The 23,027-nt window shown below is 37.8% G+C and overlaps 2 protein-coding genes across 3 annotated transcripts; one reads left to right on the forward strand and one right to left on the reverse strand.

Annotated features, from left to right (window-relative positions):
- Positions 1-1,402: 1,402 nt before the first annotated feature.
- Positions 1,403-12,756, reverse strand: LOC130095642 (metal cation symporter ZIP8). Of its 2 annotated transcripts, none has more exons than XM_056262374.1 (8): positions 12,268-12,756; positions 11,881-12,043; positions 10,164-10,333; positions 9,589-9,711; positions 8,984-9,112; positions 3,525-3,714; positions 3,175-3,359; positions 1,403-1,893 (listed from the first exon to the last, which is right to left on the reverse strand). In XM_056262374.1, exons 1-8 carry the CDS (start codon positions 12,481-12,483, stop codon positions 1,744-1,746), a joined length of 1,326 nt encoding a protein of 441 aa, XP_056118349.1. In that variant the 5' UTR covers positions 12,484-12,756; the 3' UTR covers positions 1,403-1,743. The 2 variants fall into 2 exon arrangements, with proteins under 2 accessions (XP_056118349.1, XP_056118348.1); XM_056262373.1 differs by having other exon boundaries at positions 8,984-9,118.
- Positions 12,757-13,617: 861 nt separating this feature from the next.
- On the forward strand, positions 13,618-21,747 carry abhd18 (abhydrolase domain containing 18). Its single transcript, XM_056262375.1, has 13 exons — positions 13,618-13,768; positions 14,748-14,857; positions 15,310-15,394; positions 15,513-15,613; positions 15,736-15,811; positions 16,071-16,155; positions 16,253-16,280; positions 16,406-16,544; positions 16,688-16,777; positions 19,723-19,824; positions 19,992-20,370; positions 20,456-20,618; positions 21,449-21,747. Exons 2-13 carry the CDS (start codon positions 14,766-14,768, stop codon positions 21,501-21,503), a joined length of 1,395 nt encoding a protein of 464 aa, XP_056118350.1. The 5' UTR covers positions 13,618-13,768; positions 14,748-14,765; the 3' UTR covers positions 21,504-21,747.
- The last annotated feature ends 1,280 nt before the right edge of the window (positions 21,748-23,027 follow it).

Raw genomic sequence — 23,027 nt, forward strand, 5'->3', positions numbered from 1 at the left:
TGACCAAGTGCATTCAATTATATATATAGATATATATAGTATAACCAATGATTTAGGTCTCATTGTCATTTTTCTTCAGATGCAATCTGATCTCGCTGATTCGCCCTCTCTTGTGTCGTTGATTTGCCTGCAGTGTGTACAGTGGTGATTTCTGCATTAGTTGTGCCTCTTGCCATGACAAGCCCTCGGGTTAACGTGCTGTTCTGTGGTGTGGTTTGGCCCGTATAGTGCCTCATAAAAGTGCTTCGAGAACTTCTGCAGTATTGCCGAACGTGTGCGTTCAACTCCATGCCGTTCTGTTTCTGTTTGTTCTGCTGATTCAGTGACTATGAAGTAGAACCGTGCTGTTCTGGGTCCTTTAGAGCTGATGTGCCTCCTAATAGAGTAAATCTCACGAAAATCAGTCTCATTTTACTCCTAAAATCAAAAGAAAAAATATATTACATTCAGTTCCGTCAAAAAATGGATTAATCGCATCTTACATAAATGTTTTTGTTTACATATGTGTGTGTATATATATTATTATATTTACATGTATTATATATATATATATATATATATGTGTGTGTGTGTGTGTGTGTGTGTGTGTGTGTGTGTGTGTGTGTGTGTGTGTGTGTCTGTGTATATACAATACATATACAGAAATATTTATAAGTATAAATATATATGTGTGTGTAGTGTATACAGTATATACACACAGAGACATATATATATATATATACACACATATTATGTAATCAAAAACTTTTATGTTAGATGTGGTTAATCAATTTGACAGCACTAATTATAAATTTTGGACCAACATATTTTTACCCCAATTCTCTCTTTTTTTTTTTTTTTTTTTAATTCCCACCGATTATTGTTGTTAGATTCTCATTAGTGTACTGTAGATAGTGCAGTGCATTGTTGTTTTTATTTATGATTTTTAAAAACTTACATTTAGTACAACAGTACAACAATGACTACAATTCGGTGTAAATACTTGACCGTGTGATGAAAATAAGATCAAAATATCTTTAAGTATTTATTTTGATTTTGGGATGAAATATGACCCGGACATGTTCATGACTAGTTTCCGTGAGATATGCCCAATAATAGCTTTGTTCAAAACTGTTTAAAGTTATTTTACCTCCTTGCTATGGTTTTAGGTTTTATTCTTACTACTTGTAAAGTGGGTTAGAATTAATGTTCTGAGATCTATATAGATGTATATTTTTGAAGAGAATATGTTTTTAATTTGGTCTGTAAAGATATTGCACTGATTGTATGGTTTTAAAGATGTTTTTAAGTGTACATTGTGTTAAATGAATATTAAATAACTAAATGTATAGATATATCAATCAGCTGTATAACAGATGGATGTGTCCAATGAGAAAAAAAGACATAAATTTGGACTTTTTAATACAGTTCTGTTCTGTTTTTATTTTGCATGATATTAGAAGTTCCTATTGTACAAAGTAACAAACTTGTTCATTCAGTTAGCACCAAATGGACCAAAAATTAATCTTTTCTACAAAACATGATTAGTAGGTCAGTACAGTTTATTTACAGCAGTATACAATGGTTAGACTTGTACATTTTGAGAATAATCAGCTTATACAAATCAAATTACTTTACACCTAATGATTTCAAGTTTCCTCAGTACAAATGATTTTAAAAATAGTATAAAGTAGTTTTTTCTCAAATAAATAGCTTAAATGAGAGTATCATCTGGAATGGGAAGTGCACAGAATGAAACGGACATTAGCCCAGGCTAATATTCCCACAAAACATTGTGATGAGAAGAATCAAGGTAAATCCTGTCAGTATTCCAGCATTCTGGATTGCGAAAAAAACGATATCGTCCTTCGTGCTCCGCACTTGTTCACTGGCAATCATGTTCATTTCAGGCAACTAGGTGAGAGGGAGAAAGAGGATTCAGTATTTGCGCCGCTAAAACAGATTTATGTTCCGTTTAGTGATCGGAAGTGGAGCCAAAGTCATTTTGTTCCCTCAAAAAGATTTTACCCCATAATAAATGAATACTTCTAGGTTTAAAATCATCTAAGCTCACATACGATGAAGTCATTTGACTAGCCTAATAAAAGCTGTTTTATTTTACTTGGAGCGGGTCACATCATGGGGGTGGCCATTTTGGAGACATGGCCAATCTGACACGGCACACTTTTATCTTTTTAACACCACTATTATCGGTCACTGAATGTATTATCTGTGGCACACTATGAACAGTGCGTTTCTCTTATGCATCTGTAAACCAAAAACTACTTTCAATGCTGCCTCCACACCTCTAGGTGTCAGTATAAGTCCAAAAATTATTTGTAAAATAGTAACATATTGTTGCTTATTTAACTCAAAACATGCACCAAAATCTATTTGCTAAGTAAAAATGTTAGCATTGAAATACTCTACTGGTCAAAAGTTTAAGACAGACTTTTTTTAAATGTTTTTTTTTTTTTTTTTTTTTTTTTTGAAGTCTCTTATGCTCTCCAAGGCAGCACTTATTTGATCAGAACTACAGTATAAACTGTAAGATTATAAAATATTATTGGCATAGCTGAATTTTCAGCATCATTACTCCAGTCTTTAGTCTCACATGATCCTTCAGAAATCATTCTAATATGCTGATTTGATGCTCAAGAAACATGTCATATTATTATCAATGTTGAAAACAATTGTGCTGCTTAGTAATTTTGTTTAAAGTTACAATTTTCTATTTTATAAACAGAATTTCAAAGAAATAGCATTTGTTTTACTGTCAAAAAAATTCTTAGAATTTTTGTTTTGTTTTCCAGTACACATATCTAAAAAAATAAATAAATCAAAATCATTTACTTTACTATTAAGTCTTGTTTTCTGACCAAAATTAAGTGAGTTTTGCTTAAAACAAGAAATGATATCTGCCAATGAGGGAAAAAAAGGAAAAAGTTTTTCCTTTTTTTTTTCCAAGCAAAAACTCTTCATTTTGATTTTTCTTTTTTTTTCTGCAGAAAACAAGACTTGTCTTTTCTGTGGCTTGATTTAATAAAAAGTATTTTCTTAAAAATAAAAAAAATTCATACTGACCCCAAACTTTTGAACAGTAGTGTATGTTTTTTAATGCGCCAAGAAGACAATCCAAAAATGAAATGTGGTGAAATATTATGCACTGTATTTACTAACCCACACTGCTCTTACCATATCAGCCAAGGATATGTAAAGGAACATGCCACCAGCGAAGGCAAAGATGATGTTGGGGGCAAAAGCGTTTCCCAACAAGATTCCCAGGACCAGGCCCACGTAGCAGGACATCGCAGACAGCAGGTTGAAGAACACGGCCTGTGGAATGCTCAACCCTGCGTTCAGCAGGATAATGAAGTCGCCTACAGGGGGAGACAGAGCGCAAATGTGCCTCGCATGTTTTTCCCATAAACCTTTAGCGAAGGTCAACGTTCAAAGGGCAGTAGTTGACAACTGAATCAGAGCACTCACAACTGAAAGTTTTTCCAGGTGGAAAAATTGTTGTTGAATCCCTGTATTACTCTTACCCAGCTCGTGAGGGAATTCCTCACAGACGATAGCGATAGAGGTGCTAAAGCCATTGAGAACAGACACCGTGAACGAGGCGCCGATGGCCAGTCCGTCAATGAAGTTGTGTAGAGCATCGCTCAGGGAAATCATCCATGCCACCGTCTTCACGCTGGACAGCCGTCTTCCTCTGAGCCATCTGCAAGACCCCTGCAAACACATTCACATCTGAATTAAAACCTCATTCTCTTCTCTAACAACATTACTGTACCCTCTTGAGCTTGGGTTCATATTTCAAATACTATTTACTTTTAGCCCCGAGGTCTAACTTTTTGTATTGTTACAGGGTCGAGATGACGATCCCAATTACATGGTGCTCGTGATTTAGGGTCAAAGGTCAGAAGACAATCTTGTTTCTGCTGGCAGCTGTGACAGATGAAAGTAAACACAGCTGTGTGTGTCTCTACGGCTGGACTGTAAGTTGCACTGACCTGTACACTATGTACTACTTAATTTTGTACCAAAAAACTGCATTTTAAAACTCAAAACCCTCGAAAAAAAGGGTTGAACCCTTGCAGGGTTGAGGATTTTTTTTTTTTGTGTGTGTGTGTTACATGTTACATACATGATTGAAAGCATTCAAAGAACTGTACTGGATCCCGCTGAAGGACAACTGTTATCACATGACCCAGGAATCTGGTTTAACCATTGACTACAGTCTGATGTTACACTTAAAGGGATAGTTCACTCAAAAATTAAAATTAGCCCATGATTTACTCACCCTCAAGTCATCCTAGGTGTATATGACATTCTTCTTTCGGACGAATATAATCGGAGTTATATTAAAAAAATGTCCTGGCTCTTCCAAGCTTTATGATGGCTGTGTCTGTTTTAAAGTCCATAAAAGTGCATCCATCCATCATAAAAGAACTCAACACGGCTCCGGGGGTTAACAAAGGCCTTCTGAAGCAAAGCGATGAGTTTGTGTAAGAAAAATATCCATATTTAAAACTTTATAAAGTAAAATAACTAACTTCCGGCAAAACGAACATACGGATTCCACTAGTCTAAACGCAACTTATGCGAGTAATGTGACGTACTGCTGATATTTACGCTAGCCATGACGCACTACGCTACTTCCGACGTCACAAGTTGCGCTTTAGCCGCAAGTAGACTGCGTATGGCCGGAAGCTAGAATTTTATTTTGTAACATGTTAAATATGATTATTTTTCTTACACAAACGCATCACTTCCCTTTAGAAGTCCTTTATTAACCCCCGGAGCCGTGTGGAGCACTTTTATAATGGATGGATGCACTTTTATGGACTTCAAAACAGAAACACCCATCCACTGCCATTATAAAGCTTGGAAGAGCCAGGACATTTTTTAATATAACTCCGATTGTATTCGTTTGAAAGAAAAAGTCCTATACACTTAGGATGACTTGAGGGTGAGATTTGATTTGGGTGAGCTATCCCTTTAATAATGTAATAGCCTGGTTGTTATGACAAATAATTAGCATTTATCTTTATTTGATAATTGCAGACACCTTCATGTAATCATAAATTGGTTACCGCTGCGATAATCAAACAGTCTTTTTTGTAGATGAAATGTACAGTAATTAGAGGTGTTTGTTTGCTAAGCCAATCAGTATTTAACTTTAAGGCATAAGTAACTTGTCCTGCACTGTTTGTGCTGCAGACATGAATGTTACCTCAAATCATACGGCTTGTTGAGGAGACTGTTGCACAAAAGTGGGCACAAAACCCTACAGACTTACACTGAAGGAGGTTCCTGAGCCATTTATACAGCAGTTGGGCTCTATTAGAGTATGCAACGAATAGCAATGTGCTAACAACTACTCTGAACACCTTAGCAACTGCAAAGATACACATTGGCATCCTGTTTTTGCATGGACAAGCATCACAGAAAATTCACTAGTTTTAGTTTCCTTTCACATAGGAATGGCTGACCTATTTATATCATATTTATGATATTTTATATTTCTGTCATACACTACCATTCAAAAGCTTGGGGTTGGTATGATTTTTTTAAATGTTTTTTAAAGAAGTCTCTTATGCTCTCCATGGCTGCATTTATTTGATCAAAAATAAAAACAGTAATTGTCACGACACACGGGACAGAAGATCCAATTGCAGCAGTTTATTAATATAAGGGTAATCCCAATCGTAGTCTTCCAGGCAGGGGTCAAAATCCAAATAATCAAACCAAACATGAAAACAAAACACAAACCAACAAGAAAACCGACCAAGGAAGTGGTGACATCTAACAGACAGAATGCTGGGAAATGAAGTCAATAGTGAAGGACACCGTGATAACAAGGACCTCTAGTGACGAACAAGGGAACACAACCAGACACTGTGACATAACCCCCCCCTCTACGGAGCGGCTACCAGACGCTCCACGACAACACTAAAACACGACACAAGAGTTCAGGAGGGAGGTGGAACGGTGGAGGATCAGGGGGAGGGATGGTGGGCCAGGTCCATGAAGGGAGACAGGAACAAGGGGTGAGGGCTTAACCGGGGACCAGGGCAAAACAGAGAGTCTATCGGGCATCCAGGGCGAAACACAGAGTCCCTCGGGCGGCCAGGGCGGTGAAGACCCCTCGGGCGGCCAGGGCGGAGCAGACCCCTCGGGCGGCCAGGGCGGTGATGCCCTCTCGGGACCAGACACCGGCTCGGGACCAGACACCGGCTCGGGACCAGACACCGGCTTGGGACCAGACACCGGCTCAGTATCAGACACCGGCGACACCGGCTCAGGATCAGACACCGGCTCAGGATCAGACACCAGCGACACCGGCTCAGGATCAGACACCGGCGACACCGGCTCAGGATCAGACACCGGCTCAGGATCAGACACCGGCTCAGGATCAGACACCGGCGACACCGGCTCAGGATCAGACACCAGCGACACCGGCTCAGGATCAGACACCGGCTCAGGATCAGACACCGGCGACACCGGCTCAGGATCAGACACCGGCTCAGGATCAGACACTGGCGACACCGGCTCAGGATCAGACACCGGCGACACCGGCTCGGGATCAGACACCGGCTCAGGATCAGACACCGGCTCAGGATCAGACACCGGCTCAGGATCAGACACTGGCGACACCGGCTCAGGATCAGACACCGGCGACACCGGCTCAGGATCAGACACCGGCTCAGGATCAGACACCGGCTCAGGATCAGACACCGGCTCAGGATCAGACACCGGCTCAGGATCAGACACCAGCTCAGGATCAGATACCGGCTCTGGAACAGACACCGGCTCTGGAACAGACACCGGCTCTGGAACAGACACCGGCTCAGGATCAGACACCGGCTCAGGAACAGACACCGGCTCAGGAACAGACAGGCTCAGGAACAGACACTGGCTCTGCCTCCGGCTCTGGAACAGGCACTGGCTCTGGAAAAGCGGACACAGGCATGTCCAGGTTCCGAGCCGCTCCAGATAGTCCAGGTCCATGAAGGCAGACGGGACGTGAACAGTCTCTGGCTGGGCAGACGGGACGTGAACAGTCTCTGGCTGGGCAGACGGGAAGTGAACAGTCTCTGGCTGGGCAGACGGGACGTGAACAGTCTCTGGCTGGGCAGACGGGAAGTGAACAGTCTCTGGCTGGGCAGACGGGAAGTGAACAGTCTCTGGCTGGGCAGACGGGACGTGAACAGTCTCTGGCTGGGCAGACGGGACGTGAACAGTCTCTGGCTGGGCAGACGGGAAGTGAACAGTCTCTGGCTGGGCAGACGGGAAGTGAACAGTCTCTGGCTGGGCAGACGGGACGTGAACAGTCTCTGGCTGGGCAGACGGGACGTGAACCGTCTCTGGCTGGGCAGACGGGACGTGAACCGTCTCTGGCTGGGCAGACGGGACGTGAACAATCTCTGACTGGGCAGACGTGACGTGAACAGTCTCTGACTGGGCAGACGGGACGTGAACAGTCTCTGACTGGGCAGACGGGACGTGAACAGTCTCTGACTGGGCCGACGGGCTGTGTCTCTTCCTTCTCCTTCTCCGGACCCCCGGAACCGGGATCATCTCCCGACTACATCCTCCTCTGTGACCTCCACGGGTCCCGCGAAACTTGACCAACCGGGTCCCCTTAAAAAATTCCCTTCTCTCCCGCTCGGTGGCTGGGGAAGAGATATTAAAAAACATACCGCTGGATCAGAGTTGACGGAGTCGTTCTGTCACGACACACACGGGACAGAAGATCCAATTGCAGCAGTTTATTAATATAAGGGTAATCCAAATCGTAGTCTTCCAGGCAGGGGTCAAAATCCAAATAATCAATCCAAACATGAAAACAAAACACAAACCAACAAGAAAACCGACCAAGGAAGTGGTGACATCTAACAGACAGAATGCTGGGAAATGAAGTCAATAGTGAAGGACACCGTGATAACGAGGACCTCTAGTGACGAACAAGGGAACACAACCAGACACTGTGACAGTAATATTGTGAAATATTACTACAATTTCAAAGAACAGGTTTCAATCTTAATATATTTTTTAAAAATTATTCATTTCTGCGATGGCAAAGCTGAGTTTCCAGCATCAGTCTTCATTGTCACATGATCCTTAAGAAATCAATAAAATAAGAAATCAGTGCTATTGAAACAGTTACATTTGATAATTTCTTTTCAAGCCATTTTATTTCGAATTCTTAGATGAATAAAAAAAAAGTTCAAAGAACAGATCATTTGTAACATTATGACTGTCTTTACAGTCACTTTTAATCAATTGAATGCATTCTCACTGAACAAAAGTATTATTTTTCTTTCAAAATAAAAAAGGTAACTTTATTTTGATGGTCACCTACAGACATTCTGCAGTGTTGAGTATAATTTATGTTGCACCTACCTGTCAACTAACTGTCAGTAGAGTATTAGTCGTCTGCTTAATATCTGATAACACTTTATATGCTCCACTAACAGACATTCTACTGACTATAAGTAACTTTGCAACTACATACTAACCATAATCCTACCCTTAATAGTCTACTAATACTTGACTAATACTCTAAGAGTTGACATGTTAGGTAAACAGAATGTCTTAAAGGGAGCATCAGAATAAAGTGTAACCAAAAATGTTTTACTGACCCCAAACTTTTGAATGGTAGTGTACATATTATATCCTTTTTATATTATAGCTATTATTTAGTTGACTCAGTAAGCAACCATCTAGAACACCCTAGTAACCACAAAGCAACGTCCTGGCATCCTGTTAGCGTGTTTTACAAGCGCCACTTGCAAAATATAAAAATGTAGTTTTGTTTTACTATAGTACATTCACATTTACTTCATTTCATGTGCGAATGAATCAGAATTGTCGTTTCCCCCCCCTCCAAACCATTAGCTGTTTTATAACGTTTATGCAACTTGCAGATATATTTAGGTAAATCGCATATCTCTTAGAACTGTTTGTGTTTTTTGTGAGATGTGACCAGTTGTACCTGTTCCACTGGGGGGTCAGTGGTTATGCTGGCTTTGTCGCCGCTGGCAAAGCTGAAATCAGAGTCGGCCGCAATGATGACGCCGTTCTGTTGGACACTCTCTGAGGGGAGGAAGTGACTGTGTCCGTGTCCGTGCTGAGGTACCGAAGCAGATAGGATTAAATTAATCGTATGATTACCGTATACAATTTTAAAGAACATACATGCTTTTATACAACATTGAGCGCTGCCACTTTTCTTGCAGATTACATGCATATTAATGAGATAATATAGTCAACAGGTCATAATGACAAAATAAACTTTATATCACCCTGAAGTTGATTCAGCGATAATGGCCAGCTGACTGTACCTTGTCCTGCTCACTATGCAACTACTGTATTCGTAGAATATGATATACTGATTTGAGTTTAATTATTTTATTACATAAGAAAAAATTTGACAACAGAATGCTGTGGGTATGTGACTGACTAATCAGAAACAAGTATTCCAGAGAGACTTGTAATAATGTTTTACTGCTTTTATTTATTAGTTTGAATTATACAAGGAATGAAAAGAACCAATTGAGTTCTGTTGAGTCCTCATTATGCTGAGATGAACCTACCTACCTCATGTCCTGGTTTGAGGAGCATCCTCAGGATTTTTTCAGTGAAGTACAGCGCATAGAATCCACCAAAGATCCCAACAGCTTGGAGGACGTAACCGTCTGCTTTTGGGTCAAACCCAAAGGCCTGTTCAATCAGGAATCAATCATGTAATCATGAGTCTTTAAACAAGTTAAGCCAGATATCCAGCTTTCCCCATGTGAACATGCATGTTATTAGTTCAAAGTTAAAACGTAAACCCAAAATAAATATTACAACATCTAATCAGTGCAAAACAAATATCACGTCATGCAACGATCATGCCATCACATATCAAGAAACATCTGCACTCTTCAGGAAAATACAAATGTCTGGAATGAATGAGTCCAGTTCAAAGAGCATTTTATTATGAAATCACTTTAAATAATCTGCATCAGCATCATTGTGCTGATAATTAAAGATGTGAACTAGTGTTGGTTCACACTCATACAATACCACCAATTTGACCTTCAACAACCTCCTAGAGGACTGACCTAAATGACATGAAGAAAGCTTCTGATGTAAATGAAATAAACTGAAAAATGAAAAAAGCATTTCACCTCGGGTATAAGTTGGAGAGCAGCATTGGAGAAGAGTGTGCCAACAGCCAGACCAATGAAGTAGGTGAGCACCTTGGGGAAGTAGGGCTTTTTAGTGACAGGAACAAGAGCCAGACCCAGCAGTGAGGCCAGATTAATGATGGTAACAGCCAAGAAGCCATATCCCCATACTATATGCAGAAGGAAAGGTGAGAGCTCTCACAGTTCAAGTTATACAGAAAGGTACATCATTTTTCATTCTAGTCTCTAAAAAAGAGAAAGAAAATGCTTTGTGTAAAGAAAGATTTTTGCTTTGTGACATTATTTTGAAGACAATTAAAAAATGTTCTGTAATTGCCATTATTCTCAATTGTGATTTTCATAACTGTAATACAGTGCATTTTTAGTGTATTACAGTATAAATGTGTGTAAGGCTCCAATAAAATGAAGAGATGAGTATTCCCTCACAAATACAGTCTATCTCTCAATGAGTAAAATTACTCTGTCTATTATAGACTACACAACATTATAATTATTTTCAAATTATATAAAAACAATCTAAAGAATTTATTAATCTAAATTGAAATTAATTTCAACATTTACTAATATATTATTGAAATCAAAAGTTGTATGTTCATATTGAATAGACGGGACTAACATGAACTAACAATGAAGAGGATTTTTTATTTACTAACATTAACAAAGAATAATAAATACTGTAACAAATGTGTTGCTCATTGTTAGTTAATGCATAAAATAATGGGACCTTATTGTAAAGTGTTAGCCATTATTTTTTATCTTTTATCTATGAGACTAGATTACATAAAGAAAATTGTGTTTTCTTTAATTTTTAAGACAATTAAACAGTTGTATGTAATTGACATTGGATTTTCATTACTGTTATAAGGTGCATTTTTTATTTTATAATAAAAATTATTGTTATACAGTGCTATTTTTATTTTTAAACTAAATGTATTTATTTCATTTTTATGTTTGTGAGAATTTTTATTTTTCATAAAGAAAGATTTGTAACATTATATGTAAGACAATTAAACACAATTGTCTGAAATTGCCATTGTTCTCAATGGTGATTTTCATGACTGTAATACAGTACATTTTAATCAATTATTGTACAAACTATTGTCATGCATCGTTCTTTTAAAGTCAGTACAAAAATAGTACTTTTAAAAATACTAGTTTAAATACCGGTAATATATCATTTTTATGTCTAAGTTAATTAGAAGTTGTGTTTTGCATAAGGAAAGATTTTTGCTTTGTGACAAAGTAATTGCCATGAAATTGCCATTATTCTCAACTCTGATTTTCATACAGAAAATGTTTAATGTTTTATTGTAAAACCTATGCAGTGTTTTATTCAAATAGCATGATAAAAAAATAGTCCTAATACAAATTAGAAAATATTTTAAATGTATACTTTTTCCCCAAGATTGTTTTGCATTACGTTAATGAGAATTGAGAGGGGAAAACTACTTTAATTGACATGATTATAATTTAAGATAAAAAGTGTAGGGCCTACAACTTTATTTCATGTGGCACATCCATCCCATCATTCTCTGCTTTCAGGATTCAAAATCTACAATAAGCTGGTTTACATCAGGAGAAAGGTCTTTGATAGCGCTGCACCATCATATGGAATTCACCCTCTGTCATGTGTGTGTGTGTGTGTGTGTGTACTGTGTACTGATCCAGGTTCTTCAGCACATGTAAGAAGACTCACCGTGAAGTTCTGTGGGATCAGTGAGGACGGGAGGTTCTGTTGAACAGGGTGGCAGCACTGCTTGGTTGAGCAGAGCCGGGCACACAGTGACCAGATGCTCCTCTGTTAGATGAGAGAGGTTCTGAAGCCCATAATGCACCAGAATATCTTCTCCGGACACACACTAATAAACAGGGTCACAAGTCAATGAAATAAGGCCATAATAAAGAACGACGAGACTAATCCTATTAAACAGTGTGAATATCTATGTTTCACTTGTTTTTCTGTATTCGTGCTCTCAAAATGTGTGGTATAATCAAATGCCAGAAAATAAAATGTCAAATGTTCTTTAAAAGTTTAGTAAATAGTGTTTGGTAGGCCTAACTCAAGTTAAAGTGACCATATTACCTGAGCATGCGGAGGAATGTTCGGATCCAAGGGCTTGTCTTGCACAATTGTCTTCAATAAACTGTTAATGCCATTGAGATCCAGTGAACCGTTTTTTCCGTAAACAGCCACGATATCCTTTATGAAAATCTGCTGCAGAGAGTTGGCTCCTAATCCTGAGATTACAGTTATTAGAAAGCCTAACACATGAGTAAAAGCTTTGGGAATGCCTGCCATGCTTACAGAACACACGTTTCCACTCTGAAGCGACCCGAATGAAGCAAAAGCAGCGAGAGTTTTAAATGTCCCCTCTGGAGATTATCCCGGGAGCGGCGCGCGACTCCAGAGGACTAACGTTATCGTATACGAAGAAAGTTGCATCTTAAGAATAAAGATAAGAACTATTAAAAGAGTTAATTATTTCTTCCCCAATAGTATCCTCGGTGACCTGACTAATATGTCGCGCCTCCATTTGGCACTCAGCCCACCATGATAAATGCTGGTTTCACCCACAAATAAAGTTCTCAAACTAGTAGCTGCTAACGTTAATTTAGCCAACTGTGGTCGAAACATCTCGACTGTTATTCTAGCAGAAGTGGATCCATCAAAACAATCCAGTGAGCCCTACACTTAGGCTAATTCACTTTTGCAAGTTAGATTACAAAATCGAGTTAATACAAAGAAATAAAATGCGAAAGAATACGTCGTGCTAAATACATCACAGTGATGAATTTAGTGCTAACAAACATTTTGCATAATTTATTGTGTATGGGCGGAGCCTCGATGCGCATTTATTTAATTCAATTTCAATGACAATAATCGAAAATTTTAAAATACTTATGGATCCACATGTTACAGACAGTCAGTGCAGATATATTTACATTATTAAATACCGATAGAGGTAATCTTGGGAAAAATTGAAGTGGCAAACTCTGCTTATTAAAGTGATGCTCAAGATCAAATGATCAGTTCCAAATTGTAATATGCCTACAAAATGGTGAAGTAAATGTACTATTCCTAATACAAATGGCTTTATATTGTAAATATAAGTTGTTGTTTTTTTTAGCTTATATATATGAGATGGTGTAGGAAACTGCATCTGGCACAATCTGGCACAATAGGCGTTTTAAATTAGTGAAGTTTTTTTTTTTTTTTATGTCCAACAATGATATGTAGGAATAATAATGCTGGAATTTGTGTACATTTAGTTTATGTTGGAATCCTATAAGAATATGATATAGAGTTAGTATATAATTTTAGTATAGTAAAATTACTATATTTAAATTACACTAGATTTTCTGCTTGTAGAGCTCGACTGTAAAATGTACCTGTACAACACTCCCATCTAACGGGGCAACTGAGTACACCACTGCCGATCATGAGCGTAGAAGAAGAGTTACTACTTCCGGCAGTGAGTTGAACGCTGGGATGGCGCTGCACCATCAAATGGAATTCGCCCTCTGTCATGTGCACTGATCCAGTTTCTTCAGAGAAACACACATCTCCGTCCTTTTAGCACGAGGTATATACTTATTTATTTACGTCCATTGATCCGCACTTTGATCCTCAAGTATTTGTGGGCTTGAAGAGACAAGCAGTTAGTAACTTTGTATACAACTTACTCTACTGCAGCTTCATCACTGACAGCTGATTAGACTTACAACAGACAGTCAGTGTGGGATGTTCAAACACTGGTCATCTTTTAGGGGCAATGTGAGAAACCCGATAAGCATTTTAATGTTCTAGATTTCACACAAACCTATTGAAGTGTCACTGTCCAGTTATCAGTGATTACTGAATAGTCATGCATTATGAATGAGAGGTTATGACATGTCCAGTGTCTAACTTATGTTCTGTTTCAGAAACTGAGTAAAATCCTTTTCTAATAGTCAAAAACATCCTCTAAAGTTTAATAACCAGTGATAGATAATTTGTATTGTATATGGGTTTTTTAAACTGGGGTCCGGGGCTCCATAAGAGTGACAGGGGGTCCGGTCGGGTGGGGGTGTGGGGTGATTAAAATAAGTAAACAACAAATCAAACAAATCAATACAAATGTGATTCAAATAAAAAAAATTATTCATCTTTGAAATAGATTATATTAAAATAAACAGACATTTTGATTCATGTAAATAAATAAAAAATTGATTAAAATTGAATAAATAAATAATACATTAAACAGTACATTACTATAGTGAGTAGAAAAAATAATATAATAATGTAACTTAATAGAAACTAATACTACACTTATAATATAAAATTTTCAGTGTATAAATTGGGTGTTTATAAAAGATAGATGCCTTTTAAATTTTAGGATGGGGTCCCTGACACGGGGATGATCATATTTGGGGGTCTGTGGCATCTAAATGATTGAAAAGCCCTGGTCTAGCCGGTGTTCTGTTAAGTGTGTGTTGTGCTGCTCAGTTCTTATATATTGGAATGTGTAAAGCCTAAAGCTGACTGACGGATTATGTTGATTAAGTGTATTTTGTTCTCTGCAGAAGAATGTTTTTTTGTCAATGGGTGTGAGTCGGCTTGATGTTCTGTACAGAAGGCTTCTCCTCACCAAACTCTTCATCCAAGGATGGGGGAAGCCAGAGGACCTGAAAAGGTAAACTAGAAACAATAAAAACAAATAGCATCACATGACTTCACTTATGATAGTGGGGTGAAGCTTATACAGAAGCTTATACTTATAAAATATTGATGCTAGAATAATAATTAGCAGTGATATAAACATTATAGTTGTTGATGTATGGCTTATAGAATGTGCAAAGATGCACTCAGTTATTTTTTGTTGTAAAAAAATGTGTGTAGGGCCAAAAATGCACACTTAAAAATTACTTTGTTTGAATAAGATTTCGAGCATGTAGTCTTTTGTACAGGCAGTAAAATAGTACATGATCAGTCACATCATGGTAATGAATAGTAGTGAATAAAACACCTAAATTGTGTATATAAAAATTGACAACCAGTTTGACAATGAACAAAAAAAAAAAACCACTGAGTGCACCTTTAATGATATTAACTTGTTTAATTTAAATTGCTTTATGGATATTACAGAATATTTGAGTTCCGGAAGATTATTGGCAACAGGGAGAGGTGCAAAGATCTGGTACAGAGGGACTACCCAATATTTATTGACAAAGTAAGAGACATTATTGTTAGTAATAGTAACTATAGTTTATGCATATACTGTATATTATTCAGCACAATTGAAAATTGTATAATGACCTATTAACTGTGTGTTACCGCTGTGCCCAAAGGTAGAAGATCAATCAGATTGCAAAATTCACAACGGTCATTTCATATCGCCACTGGAGCACTTTGTCCCGGGCATCTTGCCAGCCGAGTCCGTCAAAGCCCGGTAGCCAAAACAAATCACCCACAAACATTGAATGCAAATGCGAAGGATTAATGTGACTTATTGTGTGGCTTTTATTCAAAGTTCTTTCAAATGAAGACATTTTGTTTCAACTTTACCACCAGATTCCAGTTCATTGTACCTAAGAAATGGAAGAGGCACAGACCAGTCTGTATTCACCTGGCTGGAACAGGAGACCATGTGAGTGTGCAAAAACTGCCATTGTTTGGCTGTGCTTCTGTTCAATCTCAGCATTATGAAGTTTTTCTTTGGGATAAACGATATACACTAAACTTCAAAAGTTAGGGGTGTTCATCTTTTAAAAAAAAATGTTATTTTATGTTTATTTAAAATGTTTTAAAACTATTAAATAGTATTTAGTATTTAATATTATTTTGTATTAGCTAGAGTTTTATTTGAATTTGATGCATCTCTGTTTTTTTCTTTCATTTTTTTTCAGTTTTTCTGGAGAAGGCGAACACTAATGGCCAGGCCGATGGTTAAAGAATCAGGGATGGCATCTCTTCTGTTGGAGAATCCTTATTATATCCTTAAAAATTCTAAACTATAGACATATTAGTTTGCCATGTTGACTCTTAGTATCAAAATCTCATCTGACACCTCCTTGACTCTGAGCTGTACATGGATACAGGAAACCTAAAGACCAACTGTGAGTTTGATTACTGGCAGCAGCTGTGGTGGAAGCTATTGTTGTCCATGTCTTTTTTATATGGAGCGTTAGTATGAACAATTCATGTTTACTATTACAATGTATATGATGTGCGTTTATTGCAGTCGCTCCAGTCTGAAGAACGTATCAGACCTGTTTGTGATGGGTGGAGCACTGATCCTGGAGTCCGCTGTGCTGTTACACTGGCTGGAGCGAGAGGGTTTCTGGCCGCTGGGCATGACTGGCATTTCTATGGGCGGACATGTAGGTTCTGCATTCCTCATTTACATTATCGGACTTTATTACTTCATGTTGTTTTCAATCCACTGTGTTTAGAAGAACCTGTTCCATATCCTATATAACATATCACAAATCTACTGTTGGTTTGTTGACTCATTTCTTCCTAGATGGCATCATTAGCTGTAACCAACTGGCCCAAACCAATTCCGCTCATACCTTGTTTATCCTGGACGACTGCTTCAAGTGTTTTTACCACAGTAAGAATAAAACTATGTTTTAGCATCATATTGTGGCGTATTAATGTTGCCTACAAGTCATTTTGGATTGGTTGTATTTCTAAGATGCCACAATATCATAATTTCCGGTGAGAAACTTAAACTTGATTTAGTTTGGATTTATCAAGTCAGTTGTCTACTTTTTAGTTTTGAATGCAATTTGTGATCTTTTAATCATCAATAACTATAAATCCTCCCAGAAATAACTGCTTATTAAGCAAGTTTATGAAATGTACGGCTCTGCGGCAGCACAAGAATGTAAGTGATGATAAAACGCATAGATAAAGCATCAATGGCATTAGTGCTGAAAAGCTCCTGCATTTTAGCTTATATTTGTCAGAAAATGAAAAAAGAAAGTGAAAGTATGCAGCAGTGTTCCAGTAACACTGGAAATTGTTATTAGTTTTTAAAAATACTATTTTTTGTTTTATATAAGGGGCCATTTTCTCAACTTTTAATGCGTTTTGGCAGTAAAAGTGTCATCGTGCCAGACCTGCCAACATGTACGCATTTTGCGTAGCGGGCACGCATTTTGACCTCAAAGTTTGCTGGTACGATTTGTCACTCTAAACTACGCAAAAACCTGGTGACGCCTCTTTGCACGCGCAGTCCTCAAATCAAGCAACACCAAAAGAAGAAGAGTTCGACCAATCATAGCGCTGGGTTCGCCAAATTGCAAGCGGAGATGATTGACAGATGCGTAAGTCCTATGATTAAAGGGGTCATATAATGCCATTTTTGTACAAGCTAATATGATTCTTTAGAGTCTAAATTAAAACTTTGTAATATACTTTAATTAAAAATTCTCATTAGTATTGTAAGAAAACACTTATTTTACCTGGTCAAAAACAGCTCTGTTTTCAGCACGCCGTTTCAGTGCATATGACTTTAAATGATAATGAGCTTTGCTCACCCCGCCTCTCTGTGCTGTGCGTACACCGTTTGTAACACAATAACCATAACGCGTTGTTCATTATAGACGTGGGATTATCAATTATATTGAGAACGTCGTACATAGAAAACATGCCGTAATGTACCCTGAGTGTAAACCTTAGACACATTCATTGTGAAGCGTGCATCTAGCGATTTGCAAAGATTAATATAAATATTAAAGGTTAATAAAACGTTACACTCACTTCAGTTATTTTGGAGGTTCAGCAGGAACACGAATAGTTGGTACCGGTCCAGGAGCAGCTTCTTAGCAAAACCAGCTTTATACTGACCCTCCTCGTTTATAAAGCAGTCTGGTGTGTGAAATGATTGGCGCAAACATGAGAGCATTGACGTTGCTCGTGGGGAATATTCCCTTCGAAAACAAACTCAGCCACTGCGTCTTCAGCGTTTCGGATTTAGGAACATTAAAATGACTGCTGTGTTCGTTATTACACCCAAGAACAGAACACCACAATCGCTTAGACGCCATTCTGCTCATAGACAGTGCTCCAGCATATCAACAATGACCGCGCCGGTCCGCGCAGACTATGATTGACAGCTCCCTCATGAGCGAGGGCGGGTCTGTGTTGAAACGCCGCTGTCATTCAACAATCGTGGGAGGGGCTTCCGAGCGTGTGACGTCACAGGCTCGAACGGCTCGATTTGAGGCAGTGGAAAACATATAAGGAGATTAAAACAAAAACACTGGATGGATTTTTATCATTTTATGATGTTTGTGTACAGGCACTGCCAACACACATTTCAGTACAATCAACTTGTAAAAGTGGATGTACCATTATATGACCCCTTTAAAAAGAGACTGAAAATCGACACCAATAAAGAATCCCGCTCGATCCACCCTCCACTCGCCCGCGCCCGCCGTCTGACTGATTTAAGCGAGGACAGTCGGCCTACAGTAGTCACGGTACTTCTGACTCCTGAAGGTAAACGGGCTGGGGTGGATGTGGAAAGTTGAAATATTGTATTTGAGTTCATTTAAAATGGATTGGTTATCACACGGGGACGGGAGTGATCGCATGGATTATTTAAAAAATACTCCGTAATACGTGCATGCATGCGTATTATGTGTTCAGTCTATAGGCGCGTGGTGTTTCTTTACAAATTGACTTCGCCAACTACTGGCCTGGCAGCAGAATACAGCGTTTTTAATCGTTTTCGCCGGTCCGTGTGAACGGGGTTCATTTTGACAACGTTGTCGTCTGTACGCAAAAAACGCAAAGGAAAAACTTTTCCGTTCTTAGTACATCGTTGTCATGTAAATGTACCCTAAGATTCAAGTTTCACGCATATTTTAAATTAGTTTTTATTTTTATATTTCCTTTTTTATTAGTCTATATTGATTTTATTCACTTTTTATTTCAGTTTTAAAGGGATAGTTCAATCCTTTCTTCTGTTGAACACAAAAATAAGATCATTTAAACAATGTTGGTAACCAGACAATTGACGATAGCCATTGACTTCCAAATAGGACAAAAATATTATGGAAGTCAACAGTCTGGTTACGTCAAAAGATCTTCTTTTGTGTTCAGCAGAATAAAAGAAACTCATACAGGTTTGGAACAACTTGAATTTTCATTTTTGCAGGAACTATGTTTACGTTATTTTAATACATCAAATAAAAATAAAAATGAGTGATGTTGCCTTTGCAATTATCTGAATTAAGTTTTCTTATATTATTTTATCTCAATTAGGGTTTATTTAGCATGTAACACATTTTTTTTTAAATGGTTTTAGTTTAACTATAATAACCCTGGTATGTAGGGACTTCCCAGGACATAAAGACAGTATTAGTCACTTACCTATTGAACTTTGTAGCTTTGAATAACTTTACGTCTTCATTCCGGTGTCAGTGAATTGATAGCATCAGAACATGATTCTATAGATGTCACCATGTGTTACTCATTCATTCATTCATGAATAACTAAGTTGGGTGTCTTTCTTAACATCACATTTATTCATTTGATCTTCTGCAGGGTGTTTTAAGTCGAGCCGTGAACTGGAGAGAACTGGAAAAGCAGTATGCAGCTCACACAGTCTATGAGCAAGAAATCATCAGTATGCTGGAGTATTGTGGGGTAAGTATGTTATTCTGTGGCAGAGTTTTGCTGTAATTTAGCTTGTGGACACCACAAAAGATCACAGAGGAAGATATGATTTGTTCCTTGCATTATGTATCACATGACTGATGTTGAATGTGCAACATTTTTGACTAATCACTCACTGGCACACCCCTGATTTTCAGACAGACTCTTTCCGTATGGGCCAGGAATTCGTAAAAAATGCCCCAGGCAGCTTTGACAGTCTCTCTGACCTGGATCTTGGCCATGACCTTCTTGACCTCCACTCGCCAGAGAGGGACCAGCAGATGGGGCAGCGCTCCTCGTGTTCTCAGCCCGGGACTGGAGGTCACGCGGCAGACTCAGCCCTGCTGATGGGGCGAAGAGAGAGAGATGGACTAGATCAGATGCTATCCGCTGTGAGCAGCAGCGGGCCTCATTTGGACATGCTACATGCTAAGAACATCACCTACGGGACCGGCCAGCGGCAGTCGCTGCAGCGGGAGTCTTTCTGCTTCATGAAGGGAGTGATGGACGAATGCACACACATCGCCAATTTTTCAGGTACTACATCTGTTTTGTTTTGCACATGGTTTGGCTTGTGTTCCTGGGTTTGATCCTCTTTCTTTTTTGCATGCTTTTTCTCCAGTGCCTGTGGATCCCAGTCTGATCATTATAGTCCAGGCAAAGGAAGACGCTTATATTCCCCGCACTGGAGTACGCAGCTTACAGGAGATCTGGCCTGGCTGTGAGGTTCGCTACCTCAAAGGAGGTCACATCAGCGCCTACCTTTTCAAACAAAGGCTGTTTCGGTAAGCAAGCACAGTCAACTTTTAGAAAAGGGAAATATCCATGGAGTTTAAATAGATATTTTACCCAAAACCTGTATGACTTTTTGGTAACACTTTACGATAAGGTTCATTAGTTCACGTTAATTAATGTATTTGCTAACATGAACTTACAATGAGCAATGCATTTGTTTCAGTATTTAATAATCTTTGTTAATGTTAGTTAATAAAAATGCAGCTGTTCATTGTCAAGTTAGTTCACAATGTACTAATATTTACTAATATTATTTAGTCAGTGAACGAAACATTTAGAATGTTTTTATAAACTACATCAATTCATTGAAAAAGTCCAATTCAAAGGAATGATTCGTTCACAAATCCCAGCTTCTCTTATGAACGTAGTTAGTGTGGAAGTCAAGATTATTAGTGAATAACAACAGGTTTCTCACAAGCAATGACTTCAGAAAACTTGAATATACACATGCACTACATTCATCATGATTCTTTATGGTGTTTTGCATCCTTTTTTAAGTTTTTGTTATGTTTTGTTCATCCTGAATTTTTTTTATTATGGTTTTCTCAAAAATATTAAGCAGCACAACTGTTTTCAAAATTGATTATAATAACAAAGGTTGTAATAATGCTGCTATGGTGAGCATCAAACATTTGAACACTGGGGTATATGCTGCGGTGTATTTTTTTTTTCAGTTAATTATTCCTTTAATAGTGATCAATGTTAATTATGTGGTTAAACTGTAGCATATTGCTTATAATCATGTGAATTAACCATATGTCCAATAATTTTAAATACATGCATTAACTTTTGAATTTCATGCTTGATTGTTGACTTCCAGGCAAGCGATTTACGACGCCTACGACCGGTTTCTTCACAAGTATTCCAGCTTATAGCCATGGATTTTTTGGGACTCAGCACTGACAAGAATTTTGAAAGTATGTGGAGATGGAGAACACTGAATGTGATGTGTGATTTTTACAGAAGACTGTGTAAATGTAACCAAAGGGAGGCAGTGTGCAGCGGTTGTAGTGACAGAACTGTGTTACTCTGTGTGGTACACCTCAAAACTCACAGTGACCTAAAGCTAACTTACATGTGCTCAACCCATACAAAACCTTGTCTTCCTGACCTCACTGCCTTTAATCATATATATAATCATGACTGAAACATAATTCACCAAACTAGACAAAGATGTGCCTCCAAACCATAATTCACTCACACATCAAGGTGTCTTTAAATCTCTTAATGAAGAAGATCTCTGAAAATATAGTATTTTGAATTGTAAGGAAAATAAATGAACTTTTGGCACTCTATATTTTTGTTTCACCAACATAGAATATCCTGATTTGCAGAGCAAATGTTTGCCTGTTTTTAGAAAATAATACATCAGGAAAATGGCCTTGACATGGGCAGACCATTGTTTTAATCTCAGATATGAAGAAAAAAAAGTTTAACAAATTCAGATGAGGATTCAAAATATATATATATATATATATTTTTTTGTGAACTGCATTCTTAAAAATCAGTGCTGCGTGTATTTCAAACTCTTAAATCCTAATCACTGCCAATACTACAGTAACAACTAACAATTGTAGTTTCAATAAATGTAAATGTTTTATATATCACTACTGTCACTTGATCTAATCTGCCATGTGTTCACTATTCTCTGTATTCATCATGAGCCATTTGTTTAATTTCATTTGTTCCTCTCTATAATAAAAAGGAAATCCTAAATATTGAAGTGTCATTTTTTTCCCCTTCAAAATGAAACTTACAAACTAACTGCTAAAATAACAGTGAAATATTATAATGACAATATTTGAGTCGGAGACCAAACAAATACACTGTAAGATATTGAAGACAATATTTTGCCAAGTAGTATGGATTCTCAGACTTTTTTTTCTTCAGCATACAACACTGGTAAACAAAATGGAGAAATTAAGTTTAATTTTTTTTAAACAACTTTACATTTGCAGAACTACAGGAGATTTAATGTTTGACAAAGGGAGATGAAATGTGTGAACATATCTTTATAAACAGACAATGTATATATTAATACTTTTTATAAATAAAGTGTATGCAAAACAATGTTTAATCTATGATCATACAACTACCCATAATTAACAACTAGAGAAATAAGAAATGGAAGCTGAAATTAAGTAAAAGTATGGTTATCTGAGTGATTTAGATGTATGACAGGGTAAAGAAGTATCCATGTACTGTGCAGTTTTTGTGAGTTTAATTTTTTTTTAAAATACAGATAAAGTTTTGTATGATACAATGTAAAAAGTTGCTGCCTTAAATTTTTAAGTACAATAAATTTGGATGTTTAAGTCATTTCAACTTAAATATTATTAAACTGATTTAAGAGTTGAATAACTTATGTTGTATAACTTACCGGTATACAATTTTTGAAA

This window comes from Rhinichthys klamathensis, unplaced genomic scaffold (genome assembly GCF_029890125.1).
Source record: "Rhinichthys klamathensis goyatoka isolate OS25496 unplaced genomic scaffold, OSU_Roscu_1.1 h1tg000192l_1, whole genome shotgun sequence".
In the NCBI taxonomy this organism is placed as follows: Eukaryota; Metazoa; Chordata; class Actinopteri; order Cypriniformes; family Leuciscidae; genus Rhinichthys; species Rhinichthys klamathensis.

Coding starts and splice junctions, on each gene's coding strand:
- LOC130095642 (XM_056262373.1), bottom strand. CDS start 12,483: ATGGCAGGCATTCCCAAAGCTTTTACTCATGTGTTAGGCTTTCTAATA. Junction 3,715..8,983: donor CTGACCCCCCAGTGGAACAG/GTACAACTGGTC, acceptor ATGTGTTTGCAG/GGGTCTTGCAGATGGCTCAG. Junction 1,894..3,174: donor ACATATCCTTGGCTGATATG/GTAAGAGCAGTG, acceptor CCTCTCACCTAG/TTGCCTGAAATGAACATGAT.
- abhd18 (XM_056262375.1), top strand. CDS start 14,766: ATGGGTGTGAGTCGGCTTGATGTTCTGTACAGAAGGCTTCTCCTCACC. Junction 15,395..15,512: donor ACCCAATATTTATTGACAAA/GTAAGAGACATT, acceptor CTGTGCCCAAAG/GTAGAAGATCAATCAGATTG. Junction 16,156..16,252: donor TCTGTTGGAGAATCCTTATT/ATATCCTTAAAA, acceptor TCTGAGCTGTAC/ATGGATACAGGAAACCTAAA.